The sequence below is a fragment of the Bubalus kerabau genome, chromosome 4, assembly GCF_029407905.1.
Source record: "Bubalus kerabau isolate K-KA32 ecotype Philippines breed swamp buffalo chromosome 4, PCC_UOA_SB_1v2, whole genome shotgun sequence".
Classification (NCBI taxonomy): domain Eukaryota; kingdom Metazoa; phylum Chordata; class Mammalia; order Artiodactyla; family Bovidae; genus Bubalus; species Bubalus kerabau.
The window spans coordinates 45,696,522-45,711,031 of record NC_073627.1 but is presented as its reverse complement, the minus strand read 5'-3'; the positions used below and the strand labels follow the sequence as shown (position 1 = coordinate 45,711,031).

The 14,510-nt window shown below is 36.2% G+C and overlaps 2 protein-coding genes across 6 annotated transcripts in view; one reads left to right on the top strand and one right to left on the bottom strand.

The window, feature by feature from the left end:
• Positions 1-14,510, bottom strand: part of NF1 (neurofibromin 1) — a 262,407-nt gene that overhangs the window by 73,573 nt on the left and 174,324 nt on the right. The window lies entirely within an intron of this gene.
• Positions 7,325-10,159, top strand: OMG (oligodendrocyte myelin glycoprotein). The gene is made up of 2 exons (XM_055577190.1): positions 7,325-7,405; positions 8,231-10,159. The coding sequence occupies exons 1-2, from the start codon at positions 7,403-7,405 to the stop codon at positions 9,557-9,559; spliced, it is 1,332 nt and encodes a 443-aa protein (XP_055433165.1). The 5' UTR covers positions 7,325-7,402; the 3' UTR covers positions 9,560-10,159.

The window sequence follows — 14,510 nt, the reverse complement described above, 5'->3', positions numbered from 1 at the left end:
CTCTTTAAAGTGTTTCTTATTTTTTTTTTTTGGCCAGGCTACATAGCTTGCAGGATCTTAGCACTCCCCAACCAGGGATTGAACCCAGGCCTCTGGCAGTGAAAGCATGGAGTCCTAACCACTGAACCACCAGGGAATTCCCAGTTGATTTTGTATATGCCTCAAGCACCCAAGCAAACTGAAATCTTATTAAAAGACAAACAAACAAAACAAAACCTCTATGGCTTCATTCCAAAAAACTCTTGAACCACCTTTCTCACACAGAATTTCATCTTTTATTCACTACTTGACAAGTGATAATGAGTTATCAGAGTAGGGGGTTGGCCCAATCTTTGTTAAAGTCAAGGTATAGCTTCACTGGCTTACTCATGTGGAGATGCCAGCCCATGCCTGCAAAAGTGCTTCTCTGCCAAAAAGTGCGAATTCTTCCTCCTTATCCCAAGCTGAACTCCTGAGGGAAACACTCACTTAGAATGAAAGATGGTGGCTTTAGTGGTAACTTACCCTTTGTGAACTGCTCATAGTTCTGGAATTTTCCAGAATAATGCATTTACTAGTAGCCCTGGTGTTCAAGAAACTAACAAAGCTTAATCTTAATAAAAACTAGCAGACTTTCGGACACTGAATGTTTCTTTACTAGTAAAACCTTTTTATTTGCAGAAACATTATATTGAGCTTATTTTTCTTGAATAAGGATGATATTAATTGTCAATATTATGTTGGTTTTCCTCTGTCTTCCACACTAAAAAGTTTCTTTCATGTGTTTTTCAAACTTACCATTTTTAAGGTTAACTTATTCAGCAACAATTAGGAGTTTAAGAATTTCCAATTATTCTTTTGAACTTTAAGTATTCTAGTTCGGGTAAGTAAGGTATAAAGTTTTTATAGTTGGTAAAGAGTTTGACATGCCTTAAACCATCATAACCTTTCTTGTTTTATATGTAGGATTGTTACCTAATGAGCTCTTTCCACAATTCTGCTCTTCCTTTTGTTAATCACTTTCTTCCTGACCTCTTAAAGGAAGTGTATTGGGAAATACAGGGAAATACCAATCCTCATAGATAAATCAGGAGCTGATGACCTGGTCATAGGCTTGTCTGATTTCTTTAAACACCAAAGAGGAAGCTTTCCTTGTTCTGTTCTTTGTATAACAGAAGAACAGACTACTGTCAGCAGCTGCTTTTTGTTTTTTAAGAAATTCTCTGCCAGGGGGAAAGTAATCCCCATTTACTGCATGCAATTTTTCCCTACTGAGGTCAGTGGAAGCTGAGCAGCCAAACAGTGGCAATCCTTGCCTAATCAGCAGAAAGAAATGCAAGCTAATAAAAGAAACACAGGAGAAAAGAAAATGCTGGAACAAAGAAAAACATACAGAAAAGATTAAAGAAGCAGGATCCAGAAGAGAAAGTTTATTTCATGACTATGGCAAAAGGATAAGCCACAGGGGAATAAAAAGTGGAACTACATACTACACACATCAGCAGTGCTCTTATCAGATCAGTATTAATGAGATTCAGGACAACTCTCAAGACCATGTAGTTCAACTCCTTAATTTGTTAAATGCTGAGAAAATGGGGTCAGAAAGAGTGGTACTGAAACCGGAGTTTGTTTCCTAACCCCTGGTTCAGAATTCTTTTCACTAACATAGGACCAAAAAGCATCTACTTCATGCACTGCAACACAACATGCACTGTATCACATGTGTGTTCCATTTGGTGTTGGTCGTGGGCAACACAATGAATTAGATGAGAATGACTTTAATTGCTGTTATCAACTAGTTCTGAACAAAAAGTAGAAGTAGCAAAATCACCTCTAAGTAAAACACTGTAATACTAGTACATGAATAAACAGGTCAGTGGAATAGAATGGAAAGTCCAGAAACAGACTTAAATCTCAAATCATTATTGGGACAACTGGATAGATGTTTGGAAAATGATGAAATTGGATCTATACTTCATATTACATTAGAACAAACACCAAATAGATCTGAAATCTAAATATAAAACATGAAATTATACAAATAATAGAAGTAATATGAGTGAATTCCTTTATAATCTGAAAGTAGGACAAATCTTTCTACTTGAGACTTGAAATCCAAAAGTACTACTTAAAAAAAAAAAAAGAAATCTATTACATAAAACTTTTAGATGTAAAAATAAAACAAACACCATAAAAAAAACCCTTTGTCAAAATACAAAGGGAAAACTGGGGGAAAATGCGCAACTTAAATTAAGACAAAGGGCTAATAACCCTAAATTTTAAAAAACCTAAACACAGATGTGGCGGGGGAGGGATACCCACAACACACTAGAAAAAATATGCAAAACATATAAAAGACAGTTATAGAAGAAAAATTTAAAATGATCCTTGAAAACGAAGACAAAGATATGCAACTTTTCTCATAGTAGGAAAAAAAAAATACAGAAGTTCAGCAACAGAGTCTCTAGGTCTCCAGAACCAGACACCCTGACACACTGCTGTTAAGACTGCAAAATGGTACCATCTACAGAGAGAAGTCTGGTAATACCCAGGAAATTTTCAAATGCGCTTCTCCTTTCACTCAGCAATCCAACTTACAGAAATTTTTTTCTAAGACTTGTTGGACAAAATATAAAATTACTTAAGATGCAAGGGTATTCACTGTGGCATTATTTGTAATAGCAAAAGTCTAGAAACAATCCAGATACCCATGTGGGCACTGGTTAAATAAACCATGGTACACTCCCAAATGCAGCACTATGAATCATGTAATGAATGTGAAAGACCTCTATACGCAGACATGGGGTGATCTTAGAGATATATTATTAAGAAAAAAAGAACAAGATATGTAGTAACCACTTATATAAGGAAGGGGTAAGAACATATGATACATACATACATATTTTTGTTGGGTTTTCAAAAAGAAATACTGTTAAGATACAATCAAAAGCTATCAATAATAAAAACAGTCACTGATAAGAAGAGGAAAGGAATAGGGTGGAGGGGAAAGAGAAGCAAAATTTTCCTGAAAGTACCTTGTTTTTGACTTACACAGTCCCTAAAAACTGCTAAGCAACTGAAACAGATGAACTTTATGTAAAGTTGGTGATATAAAAATATAGAGAAAACAATTATTTCTTTTAAGTTGCATTAGGACACAGAATTGACTATACATCCTTAGTGAAATACATTCTAAAACAAAGAAGGCTGCAACAAATCTTAAACTTTATTCAGTAGTCTATAACCTAATTGTCTGTAGCAATACTTGATATTATTTTGAAACTACTGTAGGATGATATAAATAAGCAGCTATGTAATGCTGTTAGAAACCATTTATAGGAAATATGAGGATAGAGGAACAAATTAAATCTTCACAAGGAAGCAAACAGATAAATCCAGATGAGGGACATCCTAGGGAACAAGTGACTGAGTTTTAGCAACAAGCCAGTGCCATGGGGGGAAAAGGGTGGTGAGGTAAGAGAAAGGTGACTTTCTTTTTTTTGAATTTTGACTTGATAATTTCTATCTTGTCAGTCCTTCCATACTTTTATAATACTTTATTCAGTACTCTTAGCTGTTTTCAGCAGTAAATTCAGTCTGTATTACTAAAAATAGAGAATATAATACTTTCACTCTCAAATAAGCACAATAAATGTTATCAACTTAAGTAACAAAGAGAAACGGATTGGGTTGCCAAACTGTTGATTAATATGGGCGAGCTGTTCCTTGGCAGGTAATTTGTTATACTTTACACAATATTGGGGTAATATATCCTAGAATAGCATGTTTCACAAAAGAATATGTAAATTAATTTACTGCTTAGTCTAGAATATAACAGTTGCATAAACAACTGTAGTTCTTGACTTAACAGACTTTTATAAAATGTAATGTGTCTGAATAACATCTAAAATAATTTGTAACAAACACTTCAGCCTACAAAAAATTATTTTTTGGAGTAATACACTATTATTTTATTTCATGAGAATTTCTAAAATCATAAGGACAGATGGTTTCAATTCAAGAGCATTAAAATGTACTTCCTGGACTTCCCTGGTGGTTCAGTGGTTAAGAATCCGCCTTGCAATGCAAGGGACACCAGTTTGATCCCTGGTCTGGGAAGATGCCGCATGCAGCGGACCAACTAAGTTCGTGTGGCATAACTACTAAGCCCGCGCTCTGGAGCCTGTGAGCTGCGCCTACTGAAGCCCATATGCCCTAGAGTCTGTGCCCCAACAAGAGAAGCCACTACAATGAGAAGCTTGAACCACAAATAAAGAGGAGCCCCACTTTTCACAACTAGAGAAAGCATGCACATAGCAATGAAGTCCTAGCACAGCCAAAATATATACATGTTTTTAAATAAATAAAAAAATAAATAAAATGTACTTCCCTTTTTCTCCCATCTAAGTACTAACCAGGCCTGATCCCACTTAGCTTCTGGATTCGACACATTCAGGATGGTATGGCTATAAATAGTACTTCCACCCTCTCTTTCTTTTTGAGAATTTTCCAATAATCTTTGAATAATAGAAACAACCTCACATGTCCCCAAACCTAAAATAAGAAACATTGCTACTACTATTATACTGGAATTTTCTATCATATGCGGCAAAATCTGATCTCAATACAGCCTAAACACAAATTCATATGATCCTCTAGCTACTGAAACAACATGTTCTTTCTTTCAAAAAAAAAAGTACTAATAAGTATAATGGAACTGGATAACTCTACTTCCACATGGATATAATGAGACTTCCTAAAATTAAAAGGAGAGATTTTAGAAGTGTTTGGTAAACTGACCCCCAGGTCTTCTGTGGTGGCTCAGTGGTAAAGAATCTGCCTGCCAATGCAGGAGATGCGGGTTTGATCCCTGGATTGGGAAGATCCCCGGAGAAGGAAATGGCAACCCACTCCACTATTCTTGCCTGGGAAACACCATGGTCAGAAGAGCCTGGTGGGCTACAGTCCATGGGGTTGCAGAGCCGGACACAACTTAGCAACTAAACAACAACAAACTGACCCCCAGCCGCTCCCTGTGAAGTTGAACTTACACACACAGAGGCTAAAACAGAAGAAACCGAAATGTTGAACTCTCAACCCTTATTTCCACAATATTGCTGGACACAGTATTTTTAAAACATTATTATTAAGCACTAAGATTGATGAGTGGCTTCTTAAATTCACAGAAAGAATCTTAAAGAGTTCAAGGCTGAACCCTCAAAGTAAAGTGGTAATAAAGTACCTAATCAATAATAAATTTCGAACACTACAGACATTTAAAATGTAGGTACTTTTCTAGGAACATTAATCTCATACAAAACATGACTCCTAGAGTATAGTTTCTTCTCTAAGAAAATAAGCTTCAATTTTTACAATAAATTCTATTAGGGTAAAATTTGGGGTAAAAGAATGGCAAATGTAATTTAGAGAAAAATGAAGGATTTAGTAAATACACATACAGAGATTTTCTTCATATGTAATATGCTAATGAGTGAGTGAGTGAGTGAGTGAAAGTCACTTGGTCTGTCCAACTCTTTACAACCTCATGGAATTCTCCAGGCCAGAATACTGGAGTGGGTAGCCTTTCCCTTCTCCTTGGGATCTTCCCAACCCAGGGATCAAACCAGGATCTCCTGCATTACAGGCAGATTCTTTACCAGCTGAGCCACAAAGGAAGCCCAAGAATACTGGAGTGGGTAGCCTTTCCCTTCTCCAGGGCATCTTCCCAACCCAGGGACTGAACCCAAGTCTCTCACATTGCAGGCGGATTCTTTATCAGCTGAGCCACAAGGGAAATCCAATAACGGCTGGTTTTTTTTTTTTTTTATTACTTTTAAATTTTATTTAATTTTTGGCTGTGCTGGGTCTTCACTGCTTTAAGGGTTTTTCTTCAGTTGTGGTTAGCAGAGGCTACTTTCTAGGTGAGGTGCTTGGGCTTTTCAATGCAGTGGCTTCTCTTGTTGTGGAACACAGGATCTAGAGCGTGCGGGTTTCAGTAGTTGTGGCTCCCAGGCTCTAGATCACAGGCTCAGTAGTTGTGGCATGTGGGCTCAGCTGCTCCAGGGGTTGGGGGATCCTTCCCAACTAGGGATCAAACCTGTGGAACCCATGGTTCCTACACTGGCAGGTGGATTCTTCACTACTGAGCCACCATGGAAGCCCCATACCTTCTGGTTTTTAAATGGTAACAATTTGGCAAAAAAACTGTCATTACCTTGTTTTCTTTTCTAAGGTAAGTTGGCTCTTCTAGAAATTAGATTCAACTTTTAATAGATTATTCATACAACTGGTCCACTAAAGAGTAGAGCTGAAGTGATCATAAATCTCATTTTATACAGCCCCTAATGAAAAACTTCCCTTTTACATTATTTCGTGTAATTTAAGAACTACAAACTGTTTTCTCAGTAAGATAAAATGTAAAACATTCTGAAGAAATCATCTAAAATTTATGCTATTATTTTCAAGCCATAAAATCAAATAAATACTCATTCATATATTACCAAAGATGTCTCTGGAGAAAATAATATTCATATTCACTCATCAAAGTAACTTCATGAAGAAAAAAAATCCTTAATCCAAAAGGCATAAAATAAAACACATTTACGTTACCACATGAACTGATAATTTAGAAAAATGATACGTTCATTTAAAAACACAGCCTCCCTCATTTGTATAGCTTGGGTAAAATAATCCTTTGTATCAAAAAAATAAAGATAAAATAATCATATTTAAGTACTTTTGTACTTCCCCAAAAGATGAACAGTTAAGTGGCTGATAAATTTGAAAAGGTGACTGTACATAATAATCACCACACTGGGGGAGCACATAAAAAATTAGACGTTATTTTTAAAAGTGACATGACAATTGTACCATTTTAGGAAAAAAAAAATTGAGAAGGCAGAGTTCAAAAACAGTTAAACTAATATCTTAGAAAACCCTCCACAAGGAAGGTCAAGTTCATTTTCAGCATTTTTCAATGCATAAAAAGCATGAAAAGTAGAAGCATTAAAAAGAACCACGAATTCTCCACGAGGTAAATGTTAAAATGTAGAGCCAAAGCTCAGACAAATACACAGAAATGAGTAGGGCCAGGTCTAAAGTCCACGAGGTTTTCCTTCCTACGGCAAATCTGAGCTATATGGGTCCACTCAATGCTGTAAATTAAAAAAAAGATTTTTTCGGGGTTCATTCTGTCGCGTGTGCACCTCCTGCAATACATCTGAGGCAGCACCAATGACTGCTCTGCAGTCCTCCTATGTGGTACTGATCAGGTGGTTGCAGAGCTTCAGCTCACAGCAACACAATGCAGCTGAGCAGGCAAGCACAGCCCACAGCCAGAAGCGGTTCCTACTTTCCAGAACAAGGCGACCTTTAAGCTTAAGTTTCCCGGAGAAAATGAGATGCTGATGTTGAAGACGACACTATGGTAAGCTGTTATTTAAATCAGTAAAAAAATCGACTTCAGAATTTTTTTCTTTTTTTAAGAGAAAGTCAACGTTAGGATTGAATATATATTCAATAGCAAGTGCATGCACCAGAAATTTGCTGCAGTGTCAGTTGAGGGATTTCTTTCTAATATTCATTCACTTTGTAAATATACACATTGTTTTCCTTTAGACTCGGCACTGAAATATACAGAAATCACTTTATAAAATGTGAGATTTTAAGGTATGGGGTTAGTCAGATTTTTCAAGTGCCTTAAAATGTTTTGCAAGGATATATTTATCCTGAGAAGACGAAGGTGAATTTCAAAGTACTGTCTTAATATCTAAATAAAATCCATCTTACATATACACACTGACTATTTCTTTACTGCAGAGATCTTAAGGAAAAAACAAAACAAAACAAAACACCAAAACAGACATGACAGCCATTTTTTCCCATTTGAATAAGAAATAATAACATAAAAAAATAGTAATAGCTTAAGATTCTTTGGGATTTTTATTTGCCAAGAATACAATTTTATCAAGTCTCAAGGAAGATAAATAAGACAGATTATGGTAAAAAGAAAGGAGAAAATACAGAAGAGAGTAGGGGGAGAGAGTCTGTCTCTACCACATAGCCCCAGTTGAAGGATTAAGCATTTGGACTATAAATGAAGGGGAGCTTTGTTAGTTTAATCACTGGAACAATTATAAAAGAACTCAACAACAACGAGGTTTATTGAAAATTTTGCCTAATGCTAAGTGACCCATGCAGATGCCTAATTGTATTTGCATATTAAAAGAAGGGTGTATCTGTTTGTTTCCAGGCTTTGATGGAATATCAGATATTGAAAATGTCTCCCAGCCTGTTCATCCTTCTGTTTCTCACACCTGGTATTTTATGCATTTGTCCTCTCCAATGTATATGCACCGAGAGGCACAGGCATGTGGACTGTTCAGGCAGAAACTTGACTACATTACCATCTGGACTGCAAGAGAATATTATCCATTTAAATTTGTCTTATAACCACTTTACTGATCTGCATAACCAGTTAACCCAGTACACCAATCTGAGGACCCTGGACATTTCAAATAACAGGCTTGAAAGCTTGCCTGCTCAGTTACCTCGGTCCCTCTGGAATATGTCTGCTGCTAACAACAACATTAAACTGCTTGAAAAATCTGATACTGCTTATCAGTGGAATCTTAAATACCTGGATGTTTCTAAGAATATGCTGGAAAAGGTTGTCCTCATTAAAAATACACTAAGAAGTCTCGAGGTTCTCAACCTCAGTAGTAACAAACTCTGGACAGTTCCAACCAACATGCCCTCCAAACTACATACCGTGGACCTGTCTAACAATTCCTTGACACAAATCCTTCCAGGAACATTAATAAACCTGACAAATCTCACACATCTTTACCTGCACAACAATAAGTTCACTTTCATTCCAGGTCAAGCTTTTGACCAACTCTTTCAGTTGCAAGAGATAACCCTTTACAATAACAGGTGGTCATGTGACCACTACCAAAACATTACTTATTTACTTAAGTGGATGATGGAAACAAAAGCCCATGTAATAGGGACTCCCTGTTCTAGCCAAATATCATCTTTGAAGGAACATAACATATACCCCACACCTTCTGGATTTACCTCAAGCTTGTTCACTCTAAGTGGGATGCAGACAGTGGACACCATTAACTCTCTGAGTACGGTAACTCAGTCCAAAGTGACCAAAATACCCAAACAATATCGAACAAAGGAAACAACGTTTGGTGCCACTCTAAGCAAAGATACCACCCTGACTAGCACTGACAAGGCTTTTATGCCCTATCCAGAAGATACATCCACAGAAACCATCAATTCTCGTGAAGCAGCTGCTGCAACTCTAACTATTCATCTCCAAGATGGAATGGTTACAAACACAAGCCTCACTAGCTCAACAAAATCATCCCCAACACCCATGACCCTAAGTATTACTAGTGGCATGCCAAATGATTTCTCTGAAATGCCTCAACAAAGCACAACCCTTAACTTACGGAGGGAAGAGACAACCACAGACGGAAAGACACGCTTACCTTCTGTGGCAAGTGCTTGGAAAGTAAATGCTTCGTTTCTCTTAATGCTCAATGCTGTGGTCATGCTGGCTGTCTGAGGGTCTGCACTTTTCTGAAATTTAATGAACGAACTCCTCCCTGATGTACAGCTGGGAAAATATTCCCCTATCTAACCTGTGACTCAAGCTTATATTAAGTATTTAAGAAAGCCAGTCTTACCGTTTCTGACTCTGATGTAAATGAAGTAACTTGTCTTAAATAAAAGAAGTGCACAATGTCTTGGTACTTGCTGCTATTTTACTGTCTTAATGAAGTAAAACTAATGAGTTTCCTTTTTTAAAAAAATGAAGTGTTTTCTTTTTAAGGCTTCAATTTACTGCACAAAATATAAAGCATCTAAACTTTAATATGTATTTTATGTATGTTTACACTGTCAAACATCTGGGAAAAAAATAAAAGGTCTATGCTCATATCTGTGTCACTCGGCTTTCTAGTCATACCAACTTAATCTACTTACTAGAAATGACATGACAAACTTTTTTGCTCTAAGATACTTTGGTAAAGTCTTTATGGCAAATATAATACTGGAGGTATCCAAGCGTTCTGCCACTAAAGTAAAACTGTGGTTGCCTCCCCATGAATGGTAACGTCACATCATTATTTTACACACAAGCCATAATTGTTTTAAATCTAAATGATGTCCTGCTTCTGAGGAACTCTTGGCTACTTTACAGATTATATAATGGACAAAAGCTCTTCAAAAAGCTAGAGGACACTAGGCTTTGCATTTTAATAAGGAAAGTTTGATGGCTTTGTTTTTTTGCACTGTATAAAAGTATTAAAAATGCAATAAAAATTTAAACTTAAAGACATATAAAGTATAATTTTTAACTGTATAAAGAAAGAGCAGGAAAGAGAAATTTATCTTTTGTACATCAGAAGTTAGAATCTGACTTAGCTAAGTCAAAATAAAGATTAGTTTCAGGATAAAATCATGGGGGTCTAACGAACACCAGCAGTACTAACGGAGGGAGAAGAAAAGAAAAGGAGAAAAGCCAAAGAAGGCTGGAATTCATTTGGTGCTACAACCAGGTGATGAGTCCAATAAAACAGACAGCAGGACTAGAGCGGGCGTGAGACACATCCGGGTACTCCAAGTCAAACTGCACTGGGGCTTCAACTAGAAGAAAACTGAGAACTATCTACTAATACAAAGGAAGCCATTGTTTGAATTAAGAGACAAACATAAGTAATAGCCAAGAGTCAGAAAAAGAAGCCCTGAAAACAAGGCTAGATTAAAATGCAAGACAGCATAATTGAAATTGGTGAGCCACAAATGAGGAATTTAATTTGTGCCATAAGGAGGAATCTATTTCAGGCATTCTTAGAGTTGGGAAAAGAATACAGAAAGAAATTTAAAAATTAAGATAGTTTTCTTTCCACGTTTGGGAACATTTCTATTCAGAGACACAGAAAAGTAACAATCTTATGCGCTCTTCATTTTTTCTTTCTTTTAAGGGGCAGGCTTATGGAAAAATTACTTTCAAGCTTCAGTAAAGCAATTCCTCTCCTATACTGACTTATTATTTCAGAGACTCTGAGACATTTTTCTGCCCTGGCAAACCTACTTGGTTCACTATTGTCAGGAGGGAATTTCACCATGAAGAAAAGGAGTTATTTGAGATAGTCCCCTAAATGATTTTAAAATGGGTAAGCTGTCTCCACTCCTTCCCAATACTGATCTAGTATCTTCACCATCAATGGTAGAGGCTAATTGCTTAGGTATTTCCTACTCTACCACACACTTGCATCTTGTTTTAAAAATACACACACTCTGAACTCCACAGAAAGTAGGTTTCTTAGAGTTAATTGTCTTTCACTCTGAGGGTGCCAAAAAGTCAATGTTGTCTTAGAAATCCTATGAGGAAAAATGACCAAAAAGTGTAATTTATATATTATAGCATTAGTAGCACCTATAAATTATGCCAATCTTATTGACATATCTGCAAAATGCAGGGAAAAAATACAGTAAATTTACCAGCACAACACATGTCAACCACACAGACTCTAAGTCCTCAGAAAGAAGTACAGTAATTAGTAATTATATACTTTCATGGAAATTGTATTCTTATCATTAATAATGGAGGAGAGATCATTACTTGCCAATACAACAAGAACTACCATATTATTGGGCTCCATAAACATTCAAAATGCAGTAGTCCTCAGCATCTATCTCTCAAACTCGTAAGGTCCATCCATCCATACTGAAGGTTTGATTTTATTTTACAAGTAACTTTTGTTTCTCACCAGTCAAGAGAACTCATATAAGAGAACAAACACAAAAGCAAATGTAATAAGGGAGAAAGTCATGGTGAAGAATATGTGCTTTGATGTCAAATCTTCTAGCCCTAAATCCTGTCTCTGACATTTCTCAGCTATATAACCCTGGACCAGTTACCAATGTCCTAAGTCACAGTTTCATAACCCATAAAATGGGCTAGCAGAACTTATTCATAGAGGGTATTTATTCCTAAGGAATAAATGGCATAATTCATATATAGTCTTAGTACAGTGTCTTGGCTCCCCACATTCTATATGCAGTAATGCTGCTGTTACATGTCTATGTCCAAGCTCAGTTCGTTGAGAAATTCCCATGTATGTCAACACCCAAGCTGTAAGAGCAAGAGAACGAAATGGTATATTTGCTTCAGTCCTGCTCCTCCACCCTCCAGGGTTCAAGTTCAGATGTTAATGAGATGGGACCCAGAAGAGAGAAAAACATTCACTTATGAGAGCAGAATGATAAAATGTCTCCCGTTGCTAACTTAAAATATCTCAAATATGTGTTCTTCAATGACCATTATCATCAACCATTTTTTAAATATTATTTGGGAAATTCCAGAACAAAAACAACAGATAAAATTATCGAAAAAATCAAAATGGTTATTATTAACAGGTGAAATAATTATTATCTATCTAAAGGATCCTTCAGGAATGCCTTCAGAAGAACAACTTTAATAACAAATATACAAACATTAATGGTTTTCTCATATGCTGGCAACAAATAATTAGAAAATTATAGGAAAAGGATAGTATATTCATGACAGCAACTAACAAACCAAAATATATAATGCCAAGAAAAACATTCACATGAAATGTGCAGGACCAAATGGAGAAAAGTTAAAAAAAAATTAATGAGATGTATAAACCAAGACTTGATGGAGATGATAAACAAAGGTCTCCCATTCATTTATTCTTTCACTGAAGTATTTTTTTAGCACCTGGAATGTACCAGGAACAAAGGTTAACCAAAGGAGACACACCTTGATTGATGTTGTAAAGACGAATTAATTCCAGATAATTTATGGATTAAGCCAACTCTGATAAACATTCCAATGAGACTCTTTTTAGAATAAAATACTCAAGTCCATCTGGAAAAATAAGTGGGAAAGAACAGAAAAAGGAAAAAATAGAAAAATCTTAGCCTTTCTATGTCAGCTGTAAAAATTAAGGCAGAGTGGTAGTGGCATAAAAATAAAAAAGAAGGTAACTATAATATAGAAATGACAGCACAATTAGAGCACACAACAATTAAGAATTCTTTGTGCCTCCATTTCCTCAAAGGGTTGTTGTGAGGGAAAAAATGAGTTAACACACGTAAAGTGCTTAGCACAGTGCCTACCACATAGTACATTCTCAAACAGTGGAAAAAGTCAAAAATCAAAGGGGAAAGTAAAGATTCAAAAAGCAATGCTGGGAAAATTTGAAAAGAATCCAATTCAATACTCACTTCATGTGATACACCTACATAGTGAACTAAAAAAGATAACATAAAAAAGGAAGTCTTAAAACCAACAGAAGAATAAAAAAGAATATGAATCTCTCAGTGGAAGGCTTTTATTTTAAATTAGAAAAAAAAAAAAAACCCACAAAGAAATCATCAATAGTTTATACAAAACCCCAAATTTCTTATGTTGGAACTAATAAGCCTGATGAAAAATACTCAGAGAAAAACATAAAGGAGATTGCTAATCAAATGCTCATAAAATTGATAAGAAAAATACTTAGATTTCCCAATGGATAAGTGGGTGAAGGACACAAACAGAAATGTTTAAAAGACAGGAAGTGTGGGGATTGACAAATATATGGGGAATATGGCAATCACATAATAACTGACAAAAATAAAATGTGACGCCATGCTCATTACTAAATCAGCAAGCAATTTTTTTTAAGTAATAAAAATCAATGCTGGGGAAGACACAATTAAACAGCCACATTCACATATTGGTACAACTCTTTTGAAAAGTAACTGGCAACTGTGATGAGAAAATAGCTCTTCTGAGTTGCTGCCTAAGCATTTTGCAGTATGACAACACTACACATGCCCCGGGGCTGGACATTTAGATAAGGACTCAAGTCAGGGTTCCCACCACAATTTCCCACTTTGCTTTTCCTGGAGCACCTTTTAAAATAACCATATAGAACTGAGCCTGCAAACAGTTAAGGGACTGTCACCCCGACCACCTTACAGCAGGTGCTCTCTCTTCTTCTCTTGACCTGGGGCAGAGGACTGCTCTGCCAACCCCCCAGCTCACTGTGCATGCTTGCTCCCACCCCTCTCTGCCCTACGTTTCTGGGATCTCTAAGTAATAAAATCCCGTGACTTCGTCTGAATGTACTGAAACTGAGCCTTCAATCAAAATAACCCCAGGAGTTTTCACTTTCCTCAGAAATTGAGGGCGCTACTTGCCAACCTTGAGTTCGTGGCTTGTGCCTCAATCAAAAAGTCATAATCTGCATATTTTTAACTTAATATATCAATTACAGGCATGGGGTGGGGCAACAAAACAGTGATCAAAAACCTAAAATATTTTAACCTTTAATCTAGTAAATTCTAGGTAAATATCAGCATTCTTTCAAACAGCAAGAAAAACCAGAATGCTAAGTATCTATCATTAGGAAAGTGGTTAAGTAAATGGTGACCCACTGGCCAGAATATTACATGACCAATACAAATATTTATGTAGTTTCTTTTGTAACTTTGAAATG